The sequence below is a fragment of the Hyperolius riggenbachi genome, chromosome 1, assembly GCF_040937935.1.
Source record: "Hyperolius riggenbachi isolate aHypRig1 chromosome 1, aHypRig1.pri, whole genome shotgun sequence".
In the NCBI taxonomy this organism is placed as follows: Eukaryota; Metazoa; Chordata; class Amphibia; order Anura; family Hyperoliidae; genus Hyperolius; species Hyperolius riggenbachi.
In genome coordinates, this window is record NC_090646.1 from 360,451,850 (window position 1) to 360,471,549 (window position 19,700).

At 47.5% G+C, this 19,700-nt stretch overlaps 1 protein-coding gene across 3 annotated transcripts in view; it reads right to left on the bottom strand.

Moving 5' to 3' along the window:
• FRMPD1 (FERM and PDZ domain containing 1) overlaps window positions 1-19,700 on the bottom strand; it is a 265,938-nt gene that overhangs the window by 89,259 nt on the left and 156,979 nt on the right. For all 3 annotated transcript variants that reach the window (XM_068234237.1, XM_068234234.1, XM_068234236.1), the window contains exon 3: window positions 18,157-18,314. In XM_068234237.1, the coding sequence (XP_068090338.1) occupies window positions 18,157-18,314 (158 nt within the window). The remainder of the gene's footprint in view (window positions 1-18,156; window positions 18,315-19,700) is intronic.

A 19,700-nucleotide genomic window follows, 5' to 3' on the forward strand; every position in this document is an offset into this window, starting at 1 on the left:
CTCCGGACACCTAACACAGTGTAATAAACAATAGCCACAGCAATAATATCGCAAGATCGTGGAAAAGTCCACCACACGGCGATTCCTCAGAGGTGTGGTTACCTCTGAATGGGAACCCCGTGTGTAAGATCCTCAGTCCAGGCAAAGAGAGGAGTCTCGGCCTCTAGCAGTAATCGTCTGCTAGGGCAGGCGTCTCGGAGAGGCAAGCCTCAGAGATATCCCTACAGTGGGAGACGTTCCACTGAAGGGAGAAAGGTCAGGCGAGCAAAGGTTCAGCAACAGAGAAGGCGGCAACAGTACAGAAACGGAAGGCTGATTCAGAGTCATTTAAAAAGGCAGGGTCTGCAACTAGAACCAGATAGGCAGAAGTACAAGAGCGTTTAGAGTAAAGAGTAGTCAAGGATAGCCAGAGTCAAAACACAGGTAAATATACAATACAACCCTAATCTAAGGTGTGACGTCCTTGGTGACAACACCTGCGAAACTGAGCTAAGGTCTGAGCGCTAACACAATGGCCTCAATTCACTAAGCTTATCTCCTGTCTTTAATAACTCTTCTGAGCTGTTTGTACTGTTATCGCCATGGTGATAACTGTAGAAACAGCTCAGAAGAGTTATTAAAGACAGGGGATAAGCTTAGTGAATTGAGGTCAATATGTATTCACGACAGCAGACAATGAGCAAATGACATCTGTGGGCTTAAATGCAGAAGCCCTGTTCCACCAGCCCGCCCAGGGGGCTGGAACTGAAGTCAGCATGTGATTGGCTGACTGAGGTCAGCTGATCGTCGGATCAGCTGACCCGTCTTCTTAGAAGATAAATGTTCTGCCGCCTCGCACGCGTGCGCATGACCCTCTGCCTCTGAACATCAGAGAGGCTAGGTCCCTGTTCAGAGCACACCCGCGTGCCGAAGTCCGCCAGCTGGATTGCGGGACCCACCGCTGTGTTGTCAGCCGCAATGGCAACCGCCCTGCTCTGCGCCGGCGGCTCTGTCTGAGAGTTGGAAACCGCCGGTTGGGAAGCGGAGGCCGCCGCCATGCTGCCCTGCGCGGCGGCGGCTCCGTTATTCCTCACAGTACCCCGTTTTGAGGAGTGGACTCCGGACACTTCCCACCCGGCTTCCCAGGATGTAACTGATGGAACTTCTTCTTTAATTTCTCAGCATGCATGCGCCCCTCTGGTACCCAAGATCTGTCCTCCACCCCATACCCTTTCCAATGGACCAGATACTGTACGGAATTCTGCACCAGCCGGGAATCCAAAATTTTCCCAACCTCGTACTCTGTCTGGCCCTCCACTACCACTGGGGGGGGGGGGGGAGAGGAATCCACATACACTGCTGGTTTCAACAAGGAAACATGGAATGATCTCCCACCTCTCATGCAGGCTGGGAGATCAATCACATACGAGACCTCATTGATCTTTTTGGCCACCGGATAAGGCCCTATGAACTTGGGCCCCAACTTGGTGGACGGTTGTCTGAGTGCCAAATGTCTTGTTGACACCCACACCATGTCTCCAGGAGAAAAGTGCCACTCAACAGACCGTCTCTTGTCAGCCTGTTTCTTTTGATTCTGGAAGGCTACTCCCAAATTTTCTTTTACTTGTCCCCAAAGTTTCTTCAAAACCTTCTGCCAATCTTCCAGGGCTGGGAAGGAAGAGGAACACACCGGCAATGGGGAAAATTTAGGAGACCTTCATGACACAACCTGAAAAGGGGACAGACCTGTTGAAGCGCCTTTCAGGTTGTTGTGTGCAAACTCCGCAAAGGGTAAAAACTTAACCCATTCCATTTGTGCATCTGCCACATAGCATCTAAGGAACTGTTCCAGTGCCTGATTAACCCTTTCGGTCTGCCCGTTGGTCTGTGGGTGATACCCAGATGAAAAGGACAGGTTCATACCCAAACTACGGCAAAAGGGTCTCCAAAACTTTGATATAAATTGGACTCCTCAGATACCTCCATCAGATACCAGATCATCCAGAATCCCATGTAACCGGAAGATGTGCTGTATACATATGTAACTATGTAACTATGTAACTATGAAGAGGTCGGCTAACCCCTGAGCCGATGGGAATCCTTTAAGAGGAACAAAATGGGCCATCTTGCTGAACCTGTCCACGACCACCCATATCACAGTCATACCCTCCGACATGGGAAGTTCGCCAATGAAGTTCATGGACAGATGGGTCCATGGTTCACTTGGAACTGGCAAGGACTGTAAGGTACCCACTGGGGCCTGGCGAGATGGTTTGCTCCTGGCACACACCACACACTCTCTGACAAATTCCTTGCAATCAGAGGCCAATGAAGGACACCAAACACACCTCGTGAGTAGATCTAGAGTGCGGGTGACCCCCGGGTGACCTGCGTTCTTATGGGCATGGAACAGCTGCATGATTTGCAAATGAAATGGAAGTGGAACAAAAAGGACCCCTCAGGTTTCCCTTCTGAGGTATCTAGCTGATGACGCGCTAATGTGACTGCCCAATCCTCCCAGGTTTCAATGGCTGCCAGCACCACCTTGTGTGGTAAAATGCTTTCGGGAAGTGCGGGCTGAGCTGTCTCGGGTTCAAAACATCTGGAGAGAGCATCTGCTTTAACATCCTTGGAACCTGGAGTGTACGTGATAACAAATCTTAACCGCGAGAAAAATAGAGACCAGCGGGCCTGACGAGGAGTGAGCCTCTTGGCCCCCTCAATGTACTCCAAGTTCTTATGGTCAGTATATACAGTAATGGTGTGTTCCGCACCTTCCAGCCAATGGCGCCATTCCTGGAAGGCTAGCTTGATGGCCAAGAGTTCTCTGTTACCCACATCGTAGTTTCTCTCAACAGGAGAAAACCTGCGTGAGAAATATGCACAAGGATGTGCCTTGCCCTGCAGACCCGATCACTGAGACAGCACAGCCCCCACCCCAATCTCTGAGGCATCTACCTCTACTATGAAGGGGAGAGCGATATTAATATGTCTCAGTATAGGTGCCTGTGGAGATATATTGAGGTGCTGATGATATTAGGGAGTACAGAAACATATTCTATCATTTTTATGTCTGCTGTATATCTTTCAGAGGTGGATGTCAGCCAGTATGGCTTGAAGATATTGGCAGCTAGCTTCATGGACTGTTAATGTGATTGTGTGTGGGTGTCAATAGACAGACAAAAGGGAACCTCGTTACCAGTCACCTTCAATAGGCAAGGAAATAATGTGGAGGAAACCTTTTGATGTCTGGTAGGATACAATCTTACCTATTGAATTCTGAAACCTTCAAGAAGCTAAGACAGGAACCCTTTGAAGCTTGCATATCACAGGAAAGATTAGGACAAGCGTTTGGTGATGTCACAAACGGGGAAACTGCATTAGTTCCTGGGGGCTGGACATTAAATGCCCCAGGGGACATTTCAGAGTATAAAAAGCAGAGGCAGATACCTAGTAAGTATCTTCTCTTGGAGGTAGCGCTTTAGCTAGAGATGATCGCGACTCCTGGTCGAAACGGCGTCCTCCCGTCAAACAACGTTCTAAGCTGGTAACGTTCTTTTCCTGCCCGTTTATTTTTACGCAAATATCTGTGTGTGTATCTTTGTAACTCTTAATTTTGTAACTTTTTTACTTTGTATTTTGTAATCTTTTGTATATATTCTGTTCTGCATTGTTCCATGTTTTTCTGGAATATAAAATTATTATTTAATAAGCTTGATTTCTGCCGTACTAAACTAACACTCACAGCCTAGAGGGGACTGCAGTGTAGCTGTGTATAAGTCCGTGCCTAATTGTATGTTTGAGCAACACTACCATATGAAATTGTAATTGCATTGTGTGTATGGGGCACTTCTGCGCTCGACAGCCGAGTGGGAAGTCTAACACTATCGGTCGGAATGACTGTTAGTGGTTTTGCTGCACGACAGTGTAACTTGCATTACAAATCATTGTCTGATTGTGCTGTGTTACTGTACAACTGTACTGTGTGTGTGGGTGTGTGGCTTTCTCGTATTCGGCCTAAGCGCAAAGCTGACCCAAATACGAAAACGCAGATTGCGTGTTTAGCCCTCGACAGCTGAGGGGACGTGTTTGAGAGGTTCCAGCCTTGTTTGTAGCTTAAATAAGGCTGTTCCCCACTTAATCTGATCAAACCCGCAGTCGGGAACCGTATACGCAGGCGTGCCGCGGGCCGGTTCCTGACATAATTGGCTGGCAGTGGTGGGAACGTTTAGTACATTAGTACGCAGTTTAGCTCGCTATTCTGAGTACTAAAGGCTGGAAGCTTGCTAGAAGCAACTAGCCTACAGAAGTCTACTCAGTGCAGAATCTATATACGTTTTTTTTTTTGTTCAAAGATATACACTTGGTATTTGCTTCCCCCCCCCCCCCCCCTTTATTCTTTTTATTTTTTGCAACACGATGGCTCAGAAAGCATCCAGCTATGCAAGGCAAAACAAAGAGATACTACTCAACCTGTGTGAGCACAAAGGCATCGAGACGGTGAGCGGCCATACTAAGGAGCAGTTAGTTCGTGCGCTCGAGGAGTATGATGAGGCAGAGCGAGCCCGTGCTTCAACGTCAGCGAATGCAGCTCACGACACGCCAGAGGAGGAATCGCTCCCGCCACAGAATGCGAGGGGAGACGATGTCCTGGATGATCCACCGAACACGGAGATGCCATCTCTGGAACCTGATCTACAGCTACTGAACTCGGCTGATCCTGAACTGCGCCTAAAGCTGATCCTACTGCACCGACAGGCAGAGGAGGGAAGAGCTGAACGGCGACACCAGGCCGAGAGGGAAAGTGCTGAACGGCAACACCAGCTGGAGCTGGCTATACTTCAGCAGCAGAACCGGTCTGCTGGACCCACAGAACGCGAAGGTGAGCGAGTCCACAGAATCCCCCTGGATAAGTTCCCCGCTATGGACAAGGACTCTGACATAGACACTTTCCTACAGGGGTTTGAAAGGACTTGTCGGCAGTATGGGGTGCCCCGTGAGCAGTGGGCAAGATACCTCACACCAGGGCTGAGAGGCAAGGCCCTGGAGGCGTTTGTGAGTCTCCCCCAGGAGGAAGAAACAGACTTTGAGGCAATTAAGAAAGCCATCATTGCGCGATACCACCTCACGCCAGAGGTGTATCGAAAACGTTTCAGGACAGTGCAGCGAGGTCCTAATGACAGTTACCTGGATCATGCTTGCAACCTGCGCACTGCCTTCCAGCAGTGGTTAAAAGGACTGTCAGTCAAAACCTTGGATGCCCTGCAGGAGCTGATGATAAAAGACCAGTTCCTACACACCTGTCCTGTTGAGGTCCGGCTGTTTGTGCTAGATCGAGAACCAAAGACAGTGGATGAGGCTGCGGAACTGGCCGATTCCTACACCGCCCATAGAGCACCTGAGTCCCGGAGGACTGATACGCCCAGCTGGAGGAGAGAACAGATTGCTAAACCTGTGTCACCCAGCACCCAGAGGAGGCAAGCACAGCTGTCTCCTGGATTCAGGCAACCAACCACTGACACTCGGAAATGCTTTGTATGTGACAGGGTGGGTCATATCAGCATGACTTGCCCAGAGAGGAAGAGGGAGGCCCCAAAATCCAGTGAGGCCTCAAACCCCAGTGAAGTCCCAACTGCTTTGTGTGCTACGAGAAATGCCACTGGCTATGCAGAGAATCTGCAGCTGGTATGGTTGGAGGTACAGTTGCCACTGGGCTGAGAGACACTGGAGCAGAAGTGACTCTCATACATCCCCAGCTTGTGAACCCGGAGCAGTACATACCTGGGAAAATGATTGCTGTCAGAGGAATTGGGGGTGTCACCCCAGCCATACCCACCGCCATGGTCCACCTGAATTGGGGGGCCGGCAGCGGAATGAAGGAAGTTGGGGTAACTGACAACATCCCCACCATTGTTTTGCTGGGTACTGACCTGGGACGGTTAGTAGCCCGGTATGAGCCTAATCCAACCCCCGTGGAGCCCGCTTCCCCAGCAGAAGTTCAGGACTCTTGCAAGGTACTGTTTGATAATGCTGTGCAAGTGGGGAGTGCTAGTGGGCCCCCAGGGGCTATGGACTGTGTGCTAGGAGCCAGCCCTAGTGATTCTCCAGTGCCTAGGCCTGGAGTGGGACATGTTAATACAAAGACTGCAGAAACTGATGGTTTAGGACAAGCGTTTGGTGATGTCACAAACGGGGAAACTGCATTAGTTCCTGGGGGATGAACATTAAATGCCCCAGGGGACATTTCAGAGTATAAAAAGCAGAGGCAGATACCTAGTAAGTATCTTCTCTTGGAGGTAGCGCTTTAGCTAGAGATGATCGCGACTCCTGGTCGAAACGGCGTCCTCCCGTCAAACAACGTTTAAGCTGGTAACATTCTTTTTCCCCCCGTTTATTTTTATGCAAATATCCGTGTGTGTATCTTTGTAACTCTTAATTTTGTAACTTTTTTACTTTGTTTTTTGTAATCTTTTGTATATATTCTGTTCTGCATTGTTCCATGTTTTTCTGGAATATTAAATTATTATTTAATAAGCTTGACTTCTGCCGTACTAAACTAACACTCACAGCCTAGAGGGGACTGCAGTGTAGCTGTGTATAAGTCCGTGCCTAATTGTATGTTTGAGCAACACTACCATATGAAATTGTAATTGCATTGTGTGTATGGGGCACTTCTGCGCTCGACAGCCGAGTGGGAAGTCTAACAGTATCGTTCGGAACGACTGTTAGTGGTTTTGCTGCACGACAGTGTAACTTGCATTACAAATCATTGTCTGATTGTGCTGTGTTACTGTACAACTGTACTGTGTGTGTGGGTGCGTGGCGTTCTCGTATTCGGCCTAAGCGCAAAGCTGACCCAAATACGAAAACGCAGATTGCGTGTTTAGCCCTTGACAGCTGAGGGGATGTGTCTAGCAACGCTAGTGGTGGCAGTAGGAAGTGTTTGAGGGGTTCCAGCCTTGTTTGTAGCTTAAATAAGGCTGTTCCCCGCTTAATCTGATCAAACCTGCAGTCGGGAACCGTATACGCAGGCGTGCCGCGGGCCGGTTCCTGACAGTGCCGAGCAAAACAGTTTCTTCAAGGTATTAAATGCAGCCTGGGCCTCCGATGACCACTGATAGGGGTCAGCCCCCTTCTTGGTAAGCCTAGTCAGAGGGGCTACTACCAAAGAAAATCCCTTGATGAATCTCCGGTAGTAGTTAGCAAAACCAAGGAATCTCTGAAGTGCCTTTACACGCACTGGCTGTGGCCACTCTAAGGCAGCAGAGACCTTTTCTGGGTCCATAGAGAAACCTGAAGTTGAAATAATATAACCCAGAAAAGGGATTTGTGTGACCTCGAAGAGGCACTTCTCCAGTTTAGCATACAAGGAATTTTGTCTCAATTTCCTCAACACGAATTTGACATGACTACAATGCTCTCTAAGGGCTAGTGCACACCAGAGCGGTTCGGCTGCGGTTTGCGATCCGCTTGCGGGTGCGGATCCGCTAGGGTAATGTATTTCAATGGGCTGGTGCACACCAGAGCGGGAGGCGTTTTGCAGAAACGCATACTCCCGGGCTGCTGCAGATTTTGGATTGCGGATGCGTTTCTGCCTCAATGTTAACCACTTCCCGACCGCCTAACGCACAGGGGAGGCCGGGAAGTGGAGCCCGCAAGAACCAGCTCACCCACAGAGGCGGCGGTCCTTGTAAGGGCATGGGTGGAGCGATTGCGTCATCCGTGACACGATCCTCCGCCGGCGCCTGTCTCCGCATACCCGCTGTAGCATCCCGCCGGCCATACGGAAGCGCCGGCGGGATGTTAACCCCGCGATCGCCGCATGCAAAGTGTATAATACACTTTGTAATGTTTACAAAGTGTATTATACAGGCTGCCTCCTGCCCTGGTGGTCCCAATGTCCGAGGAACCACCAGGGCAGGCTGCAGCCACCCTATGTCGCACCCAAGCACACTGATTTCTCCCCCCCTGCCCCAGATCGCCCACAGCACCCCTCAGACCCCCTCCCTGCCCACCCCCCAGACCCCTGTTTGCACCCAATCACCCCCCTAATCACCCATCAATCACTCCCTGTCACCATCTGTCAATGCTATTTTTTTTTATTCCCCCCCCCCCTGCCCCCTCCTGATCACCCCCCGCCCCTCAGATTCTCCCCAGACCCCCCCCCTGTGTACTGTATGCATCTATCCCCCTGATCACCTGTCAATCACCTGTCAATCACCCATCAATCACCCGTCAATCACCCCCTGTCACTGCCACCCATCAATCACCCCCTGGCACTGCCACCCATCAATCTGCCCCTAACCTGCCCCTTGCGGGCAATCTGATCACCCACCCACACCAATAGATCGCCTGCAGATCCGACGTCAGATCACCTCCCAAGTGCAGTGTTTACATCTGTTACCTACCCTAAACACCCACTAATTACCCATCAATCACCCCCTATCACCCCCTGTCACTGCCACCCATCAATCAGCCCCTAACCTGCCCCTTGCGGGCAATCTGATCACCCACCCACACCAATAGGTCGCCCGCAGATCCGACGTCAGATCACCTCCCAAGTGCAGTGTTTACATCTGTTATCTACCCTAAACACCCACTAATTACCCATCAATCACCCATCAATCACCCCCTATCACCACCTGTCACTGTTACCCATCAGATCAGACCCTAATCTGCCCTTGTGGGCACCCAATCACCCGCCTACACGCTCAGATTGCCCTCAGACCCCCTTATCAATTCGCCAGTGCAATATTTACATCTGTGCTTCCCTGTAATAACCCACTGATCACCTGTCAATCATCTGTCAATCACCCATCAATCACCCCCTGTCACTGCCACCCATCAATCACCCCCTGGCACTGCCACCCATCAATCTGCCCCTAACCTGCCCCTTGCGGGCAATCTGATCACCCACCCACACCAATAGATCGCCTGCAGATCCGACGTCAGATCACCTCCCAAGTGCAGTGTTTACATCTGTTACCTACCCTAAACACCCACTAATTACCCATCAATCACCCCCTATCACCACCTGTCACTGTTACCCATCAGATCAGACCCTAATCTGCCCCTTGCGGGCACCCAATCACCCGCCTACACGTTCAGATTGCCCTCAGACCCCCCCCCTTATCAATTCGCCAGTGCATTAGTTACATCTGTTCTTCCCTGTAATAACCCACTGATCACCTGTCAATCACCTGTCAATCACCCATCAATCACCCCCTGTCACTGCCACCCATCAATCACCCACTGGCACTGCCACTCATCAATCAGCCCCTAAAGTGCCCCTTGCGGGCAATCTGATCACCCACCCACACCAATAGTTCGCCCGCAGATCCAACGTCAGATCACCGCCCAAGTGCAGTGTTTATATCTGTTCTCTACCCTAAACACCCACTAATTACCCATCAATCACCCCGTGTCACTGCTACCTATCAGATTAGACCCCTATCTGCCCCTAGGGCACTCAATCACCCGCCCACACCCTCAGAATGCCCTCAGGCCCCAGCCCTGATCACCTCGCCAGTGCATTGCTTGCATCTATTCCCCCCTCTAATCACACCTTGAGACACCAATCAATCACCTCCTGTCACCCCCTAGCACACCTACCCATGAGATCAGGCCCTAATTTGCCCCGTGTGGGCTCCTGATCACTCGGCCAAACCCTCAGATCCCCCTCAGACCCCCTTCCGATCACCTCCCCAGTGCATTGATTGCATCTATTTTCCCCTCTAACCACCCCCTGAGACACCCATCAATCACCTCCTGTCACCCCCCTAGCACTCCTATCCATCAGATCAGGCCCAATACAACCTGTCATCTAAAAGGCCACCCTGCATATGACCGGTTCCACAAAATTCGCCCCCTCATAGACCACCTGTCATCAAAATTTGCAGATGCTTATACCCCTGAACAGTCATTTTTAGACATTTGGTTTCCAGACTACTCACGGTTTTGGGCCCATAAAATGCCAGGGCGTTATAGGAACTCCACAAACTGACCCCATTTTAGAAAAAAGACACCCCAATGTATTCTGTTAGGTGTATGACGAGTTCATAGAAGATTTTATTTTTTGTCAAAAGTTAGCGGAAATTGATTTTTTTTTTCTTTCACAAAGTGTCATTTTTCACTAACTTGTGACAAAAAATAAAATCTTCTATGAACTCGCCATACTCCTAACGGAATACCTTGGGGTGTCTTCTTTCTAAAATGGGGTCACTTTTGGGGTTCCTATACTGCCCTGGCATTTTAGGGGCCCTAAACCGTGAGGAGTAGTCTAGAAAACAAATGCCTCAAAATGACCTGTGATTAGGACGTTGGGCCCCTTAGCGCACCTAGGCTGCAAAAAAGTGTCACACATGTGGTATCGCCGTACTCAGGAGAAGTAGTATGATGTGTTTTGGGGTGTATTTTTACACATACCCATGCTGGGTGGGAGAAATATCTCTGTAAATGGACAATTGTGTGTAAAAAAAATCAAACAATTGTCATTTACAGAGATATTTCTCCCACTCAGCATGGGTATGTGTAAAAATACACCCCAAAACACATTATACTACTTCACCTGAGTACGGTGGTACCACATATGTGGCACTTTTTTACACCCTAAGTACGCTAAGGGGCCCAAAGTCCAATGAGTACCTTTAGGATTTCACAGGTCATTTTGCGACATTTGGTTTCAAGACTACTCCTCACGGTATAGGGCCCCTAAAATGCCAGGGCAGTATAGGAACCCCACAAATGACCCCATTCTAGAAAGAAGACACCCAAACGTATTCCGTTAGGAGTATGGTGAGTTCATAGAAGATTTTATTTTTTGTCACAAGTTAGCGAAAAATTACACTTTGTGAAAAAAAACAATTAAAATCAATTTCCGCTAACTTGTGACAAAAAATAAAATCTTCTATGAACTCACCGTACTACTAACGGAATACCTTGGGGTGTCTTCTTTCTAAAATGGGGTCATTTGTGGGGTTCCTATACTGCCCTGGCATTTTAGGGGCCCTAAACCGTGAGGAGTAGTCTTGAAACGAAATTTCTCAAAATGACCTGTGAAATCCTAAAGGTACTCATTGGACTTTGGGCCCCTTAGCGCAGTTAGGGTGCAAAAAAGTGCCACACATGTGGTATCGCCGTACTCAGGAGAAGTAGTATAATGTGTTTTGGGGTGTATTTTTACACATACCCATGCTGAGTGGGAGAAAGATCTCTGTAAATGGACAATTTTATGTAAAAAAAATTAAAAAATTGTCATTTACAGAGATATTTCTCCCACCCAGCATCGGTATGTGTAAAAATACACCCCAAAACACAGTATACTACTTCTCCTGAGTACGGCAATACCACATGTGTAGCACTTTTTTGCAGCCTAAGTCCAATGAGCACCTTTAGGCTCTACAGGGGTGCTTACAAATTAGCACCCGCCAAAATGCGAGGACTGTAAACACACCCCACAAATGACCCCATTTTGGAAAGTAGACACTTCAAGGTATTCAGAGAGGGGCATGGTGAGTCCGTGGCAGATTTCATTTTTTTTTTTGTCACAAGTTAGAAGAAATGGAAACTTTTTTTTTTTTTTTTTGTCACAAAGTGTCATTTTCCGCTTACTTGTGACAAAAATTAATATCTTCTATGAACTCACTATGCCTCTCAGTGAATACTTTGGGATGTCTTCTTTCCAAAATGGGGTCATTTGGGGGGTATTTATACTATCCTGGAATTCTAGCCCCTCATGAAACATGTCAGGTGGTCAGAAAAGTCATAGATGCTTGAAAATGGGAAAATTCACTTTTTGCACCATAGTTTGTAAACGCTATAACTTTTACCCAAACCAATAAATATACACTGAATGGGTTTTTTTTATCAAAAACATGTTTGTCCACATTTTTCGCGCTGCATGTATACAGAAATTTTACTTTATTTGAAAAGAGTCAGCACAGAAAGTTAAAAAAAAAAATTTTTTTGCCAAAATTCATGTCTTTTTTGATGAATATAATAAAAAGTAAAAATAGCAGGAGCAATCAAATAGCACCAAAAGAAAGCTTTATTAGTGACAAGAAAAGGAGCCAAAATTCATTTAGGTGGTAGGTTGTATGAGCGAGCAATAAACCGTGAAAGCTGCAGTGGTCTAAATGGAAAAAAAGTGGCCGGTCCTTAAGGGGGGTAAAGCCCGCGGTCCTCAAGTGGTTAAGTATAGGAAAAACTCAAACCGCTCTGAAAAACGGCACTTCAGAGCGGTTTGCCAGGAGTTTTTTGTTACAGTAGCTGTTCATTAACAGCTTTACTGTAACAATACATGAAATCTACTACACCAAAAACGCTTCACAAAACCGCAAAATGCTAGTTGAAACGCTACAGAAAAAGAAGAAAAAGCGTTTCAAAATCTGCTAGCATTTTGCGGATCTGCTAACGGTTTTTGGTGTGCACCAGGCCTAAGAGTGGGTGAAAAAATTAATATGTCGTCAAGATAAACCAACACAAACTTCCCCAACACTTCCCTGAAGACCTCGTTTATTAACTCTTGGAAGACGTCCGGAGCGTTACACAACCCGAAGGGCATAACCAGGTACTCGTAATGCCCGTCGGGTGTATTGAAGGCCGTTTTCCACTCGTCACCGTCCCTGATGCGTACCAAGTTGTATGCGCCACGTAAGTCCAATTTAGAAAAAATACTGGCATTGGTTATCTGAGCAAAAAGATCATCTATCAGAGGTAAAGGGTAACGATTCTTTACAGTGATCTTGTTTAGACCCCTGTAGTCGATACATGGTCTAAGACCACCGTCTTTCTTTTGTACGAAAAAGAACCCAGCCCCGGCCCGGGACCGGGATGGACGGATAAAACCCTTAATTTTTCCAGATTTTCCTTAATGTACTCCATAGCCAACATCTCTGGCCCCGACAAGTTATAGAGATGTCCCCTCGGGGGCATACAACCAGATCTTAAGTCTATGGGACAGTCAAAACTCAGATGGGGTGGAAGTTTATCTGCGGATTTAGGGCAGAATACGTCAGCATACTCAGCGTATTGTCTCGGGACCCCCTCTAACCTGGTGGCACCAATGGTGATTTTCCCCAAACCATGAGTACGGCAGTGAGGTGACCAACTGAGCAACTGACCTGAGGCCCAGTCAATCTGCGGGGAATGGAGTTGTAACAATGGCATTCCGAGGAGAATGGTAGAGGTTGTCATGCGCAGTACAAGGAATTGTAAATTCTCTGTGTGTAGAACGCCAATAGTGCAAGACAACATCGGAGTCTGAGAGAGAGGCTGTTTGTACTGTAGTGGGGAGTCGTCAATTGCAGTAACTACCACTTGTCGGTCCAACGGATATAGTGGAATTCCCAGACCTTTCACAAACTCATAGTCTATAAAGTTGGCTGCAGACCCTGAGTCTATGAAGGCCTGGGTGCAAGTGGTCAAATATCCCCAAGAAATGGAACAAGGGAGAAGTAAACGATCATTTTTATTTAGAGGTAGACTCTGCTCGTCTAGGGTATTACCTCTGACTACACCTAGACGGCAGCGTTTCCCGACTTCTTGGGGCAATTCTGAGCAATGTGACCCTCCTCCGCACAATACAAACAAAGCCTCTCAGCCCTTCTGCGTTCCTTCTCAGCCCGAGTCAATCGGGAGTGTCCGATTTGCATCGGTTCGTCAGTAGGCGGGGTAGGTGAGGAGGACGCATAGGAAAGTGCCCTAACCGCATTCCTGCCTCTGGATTGACGCTGATAACGTAACCGGCGGTCAGCTCGCACCGCCAGAGAAATCGCATCATCAATTGACTTTGGCTCAGGATGACCTAACATCAATTCAGAAACTGCGTCTGATAAACCTGAAAGGAAGCAGTACAGTAAAGCATAGGGTCCCCACCTAGCTGACACAGCCCAGTTTCTAAATTCTGCCGCATAGACCTCCACGGTATCTCAACCCTGTTTAAGAGTTTTGAGCTTCCTCTCCGCAGTGATAGAAGCATCCGGGTCATCATAAATGACGGCCATTGCTTTAAAAAACTCCTGGATGGAGGTTAATGCCGTGTCTTCTGGCGGAAGACCATATGCCCAGTTTTGTGAGTCTCCAGACAACAAGGTCTTTATAAATGTCACCCTCTGAGGTTCGGTACCCGACAAAGTGGGCCTCAATTCAAACGTATGATAAGACTCGGTTACGGAAGTTCTGGAAGTCAGACCTGTCTCCTGAAAATTTCTCAGGTACTGACAAACGCAGATCTGTGACTGGAGGGGATTGCATGGTAGCTACAGCCGTCTGGAGGACCCGCACAGATCCAGACAATTGATTGATCTGGCTCTGCAGGGTATTAACCACCTCGACGAGGTTATTAACTGAGGTGTTTAAAGCCTCAACCTGGCTGCATAATGCATCAATCATTAGTGGTCTGCTGTTCTGTAATGAATGGGTGTCAGCACACAGAGAGAATCTGATTATTGGAGATCTGCAGTATCGCCAATAATACAGATGTCACCTGATTATTGATGATCTGCAGAATCACCAATAATACAAGTGTGACTAACCTCCGGACACCTAACACAGTGAAATAAACAATAGCCACAGCAATAATATCGCAAGATCGTGGAAAAGTCCACCACACGGCGATTCCTCAGAGGTGTGGTTACCTCTGAATGGGAACCCCGTGTGTGAGATCCTCAGTCCAGGCAAAGAGAGGAGTCTCGGCCTCTAGCAGTAATCGTCTGCTAGGGCAGGCGTCTCAGAGAGGCAAGCCTCAGAGCTATCCCTACAGTGGGAGACGTTCCACTGAAGGGAGAAAGGTCAGGCGAGCAAAGGTTCGGCAACAGAGAAGGCGGCAACAGTACAGAAACGTAAGGCTAATTCAGAGTCGTTTAAACAGGCAGGGTCGGCAACTAGAATCAGATAGGCAGAAGTACAAGAGCGTTTAGAGTAAAAAGTCAGGGATAGCCAGAGTCAAAACACAGATAAATATACAATACAATCCTAATCTAAGGTGTGACATCCTTGGTGACAACACCTGCGAAACTGAGCTAAGGTCTGAGCGCTAACACAATATGTATTCACGACAGCAGACAGTGAGCAAATGACATCTGTGGGCTTAAATGCAGAAGCCCTGTTCCACCAGCCCGCCCAGGGGGCTGGAACTGAAGTCAGCATGTGATTGGCTAAAGTACTAAACAGAAGTCCACACTGAACCACATAATAGCAGAAAATACGTTCAGCTCCATGTTGAATTAATAATAAACTTTATTTGAGGAATAACACATAAAAACAATTAAAAAAGACCAGAGCCAGACACTGTACTGAGCAGAGAGGTCTCCGACGAAGGACGGAAGTCCGATACGCGTCAAACAGTCTCTGAGCCCAGCCTTGCTAAGCGGACATCAGCGTTTCTAGGGTAAGCGGACCTGCTGCAGCCGGCGCTGCATAGTTATCTCTTTTATGACTGCCAGCTATTTGAATGTATATACTTATATTGCAGCTATCCGGACTTGCATTGATATTGGTGTCCTACTTACCTCTTGATTCATGCTGTTCTACTTGTGTATTTTTCTCACAACATTAGTCATTTTGTCTGCTCAGTACAGTGTCTGGCTCTGGTCTTTTTTAATTGTTTTTATGTGTTATTCCTCAAATAAAGTTTATTATTAATTCAACATGGAGCTGAACGTATTTTCTGCTATCATGTGGTTCAGTGTGGACTTCTGTTTAGTACTTTAGTGTTTGTTTGGTCCATGAACATGGATTTTTTCCATTATATTATTATTGTGCTCAATTTGTTTTGGTGCAGCATGTGATTGGCTGACTGAGGTCAGCTGATCGCCGGATCAGCTGACCCGTCTTTTTAGAAGATAAATGTTCTGCCGCCTTGCGCGCGTGCGCATGACCCTCTGCCTCTGAACATCAGAGAGGCTAGGTCCCTGGTCAGCGCACAGCCCGCGTGCCGAAGTCCGCCAGCAGGATTGCGGGACCCGCCGCCGTGTTGTCAGCCGCGATGGCGACCGCCCTGCTCTGCGCCCGCGGCTCTGTCTGAGAGTCGGAAACCAGTCGGCTGGGAAGCGGAGGCCGCCGCCATGCTGCCCTGCGCGGCGGCAGCGGCGGCTCCGTTATTCCTCACAAGGAGAATATCATTCTGCAATTGAAAAAGTACCAAAAAGTAGGTTGAAAAGTTCTGTGAAAATTATTCTATTTTTGTTTTGGTTTTTTTTTGCTTGTTAGTGGCTTAAAAGGTATTTGATTGATAAGGTGTAGAGATTTCACCGAGGAGAAAACTCAGGAGAAAAAGTGATTTTATTTCCCAGGTAATAAGGTCACACTTTGTCAGTAAAATGCCTTATAAGCCACCAGCAAGCAAGAAAATATTCAGAACAATTTGAGGCCCCCGCAACACTGCAGATCCGATTTGCGATTCCGATTTTCCCTGGATGCTATCAAAACAATTAGAAAAATGCTGAAAAATACAGCATGCAGTTCCGATTAAAAATTGCAAATCGGCAAATCAGAATCGGATGTAAAATCGCATCAAAATCGGAATCGCATGTAGTGTGCAAGAGGCCTTAACAGTACTTTTTCCCCTACCTTCTGGTAGTTTTTTTAATTTTAGAGAGCTGAAAAGTTATTTTAACCACTTGAGGACCCACCCTTTACCCCACCTTAAGGACCAGCGTTGAATTCTGTGATCTGTGCTGGGTGGGCTCTACAGCCCCCAGCACAGATCAAACACCAGGCAGAGAGATCAGATCACCCCCCTTTTTTCCCCACTAGGGGGATGATGTGCTGGGGGGTCCGATCTCCCCTGCCTGCATGTGGCTGGCGGGGGGGGGGGCACCTCAAAGCCCCCCTCCGCGGCGAAATTCCGCTTCCCCCTCTCCTACCTGGCCCCCTGGTGGTCGGGGCTGCACAGGACGCTATCCGTCCTGTGCAGCCTGTGACAGGACGTCCCCTGTCACATGGCGGCGATCCCCGGCCGCTGATTGGCTGGGGATCGCCGATCTGCCTTACGGCGCTGCTTGTAAACAAAGCGGATTATTTCCGCTTGTGATTACATTTAGCCTGCGAGCCGCGATCGGCGGCCCGCAGGCTATTCACGGAGCCCCCCGCTGTGAATTGACGGGAAGCAGCCGCTCGCGCGAGCGGCTGCTTCCTGATTAATTAGCCTGCAGCCGGCGACGCAGAACTGCGTCGCTGGTCCTGCAGCTGCCACTTTGCCGACGCGCGGTATGAGTGCGCGGTCGGCAAGTGGTTAAACAGAAGATGAAACATATCCTAGGAGAAAACTTCAGAGAAAAAGTGAATTGAAAAAAGTCCCCCATGTGCAAATAACTTTTTCACCTGAGTTTTCTCCTCATGGATGATTTTTCATCTTCTTTTTTCTCAATTTTGCGATTAAAAAAAAAGTACCAAAAATAGTAAAGAAAAAGTAGTATCAAAATTATATTTTGTATTTTCATGCTTGCTGGGGGGTTTAAAGGATACCTGAACTGACATGTGACGTGATGAAGTAAACAAGTGTATGTACAGTGCCTAGCACACAAATAACTATCCTTTTTTTCCTTTCTCTGCCTGAAAGAATTAAATATCAGGTATGTAAGTGGCTGACTGAGTCCTGACTCAGACAGGAAGTGACTACAGTGTGACCCTCACTGATAAGAAATTTCCCTTTTTATCTATTTCTTGCTCTCAGAAGCCATTTTCAACTAGGAAAGTGTTTTATCAGTGAGGGTCACACTGTAGTCACTTCCTGTGTGAGTCAGCCACTTACATACCTGATATTTAATTCTTTCAGGCAAAGAAAGAAAAAAAGGAACACAGCATAGGTATTTGTGTGCTAGGCACTGTACATACACATGTCTACCATATCATGTCACATGTCAGTTCGGGTATCCATTAAAAGACATTCTATTGATAAGGTGTGAAAATATCAACTTGGAGAAAACTAAATAGGAAAAGTAAATTGCGTATGGGCCCAGCAAGCAAGAAAATACTAAAAAGACTTTTAAAAGTACCTTTTCTCCTACTTTTTGGTACTTTTTCAAATGCAAAGTGCTGAAAATGTATTTTAAAGAGAAGATGAAAAATGATCTTCTAGGAGAAAACATACAAGAAAATGAATTTCATATGGGCTAATGTGTCTCAAAGCCTTGCAACTTCATGTTTTTCTTTTTTGTTTTTCATAAATCCACATACCTGCGGTGACAGCTGTAACAGTAAGGGGAAGGCTTTGTGATAAATCAAAGCCACGATTGTGAAAATAGGGATCTTTCTGTATCTCTAATGTCAGCTTCAAGGAACAGCCATATTGATTAGAGCCAACAGATGAACCGTCTCCAGTAGAGATTCTTCCCCTGCAAATAAAATAACGAAAGAAAAGCATAAGAAAAAGTACACACCAGCATCTTTACCTTTTCGGGACCGCCTATTTTAGATCCTACGCCGCAATTGTGGCTGTTCTAGCCTGATGCGGCGTAGGATCTATGCCGCCCGCGGTTTCCACTCCTGACGCAATCGTGTGCACCCGAGAGGAGAGATTAAGCTGTCATGTGACAGCTGACATCTCCCCTCAGTGATCAGAAACCATTGTTTATGGCTTATGATTACGTGATCACTACGATCCCCGGCGGATCATAGTGATCACTGTGACGGCGGTAGGGGGGGAGAAGAGGATTCACTCACCTCCCTGCCATTTCCATGACGATCAGCGCTCCCCTCCGCTCTGGCCTGCATTCCCGCTTGCTCTGACATCAGTGCCAGTGCCCGGCTTGATGATGTCATCAAGCCGCGACCCAGAACTGAGCGTCAGTACGAGCAGGGATGCTGGCAAGTGAGCGGAGGGGTCCACAGCGGCTCATTGCTGGAGACTGAGAGGTGAGTAAAGGCTGCTGCATACAGGGGGACACCTGGCCACACAGGGGACACGATGCCCAGCAAGCCCCTGCAGGCATCTGGCTGCCTGCCCTCCCCCCCCCCCCTTCCAAATGCGCCTGGTCCTTAAGGGAGGGGGTTAGGCGGCCGATCCCTAAAGGGTTAATGTATAAGTTCATACTAAGCTGATGATAAAGGTCTATCATCAGCTTAGTACACAATTTTAAATAATGACATGCTGCTGTGGGCAAACAGACTCAGCTGCCCTTATTCAATTCACTTTTTCTCCTAAGTTTTCTCAGCTGAAGCAATATTTTTCCGCTGAAGCCTAAAATGTGACCCTGAGCCCGAAGGTACTCATGGCAATGTCTAGGTGTGTTTATCCTTGTAGTCGCATAATACAATGCAGGATGTTAGTTTTTTTGTAGAGCGGTGAAAGCTTTCGAAATTCACAGGCAACCTATTTTATCTCGCCATACACAACTTTTATGTCTCTCATCACACAACCTTCCTCTTACTCCCCACACACAACCTCCTTTTTTCCCTCACAATCTCACTCTCTGGCCACAGCCAGCTGCACATTGTAAGCCTACAACTCATTATTTTCATACCTGTGCTAAATAGCTACAATTTTGCTAGTGCTAAGAATTAAAATTATGAGATTTCAGACATATTTGTTCAACACAATTTTCCCTTCGTAAAAAGAGGCAGCATTTACAATTTGTACCCTCAAATAAAGCAGGAAGTACCAAAAATAATTAATCCATCAATTCAGAACACTGAGTGGAACAATATATCAGTGCACTAATATGAACTGAGCTAAACGTTGCCTGGGTGAGAAAGAGTTAACAAATAAATAGATTATACTA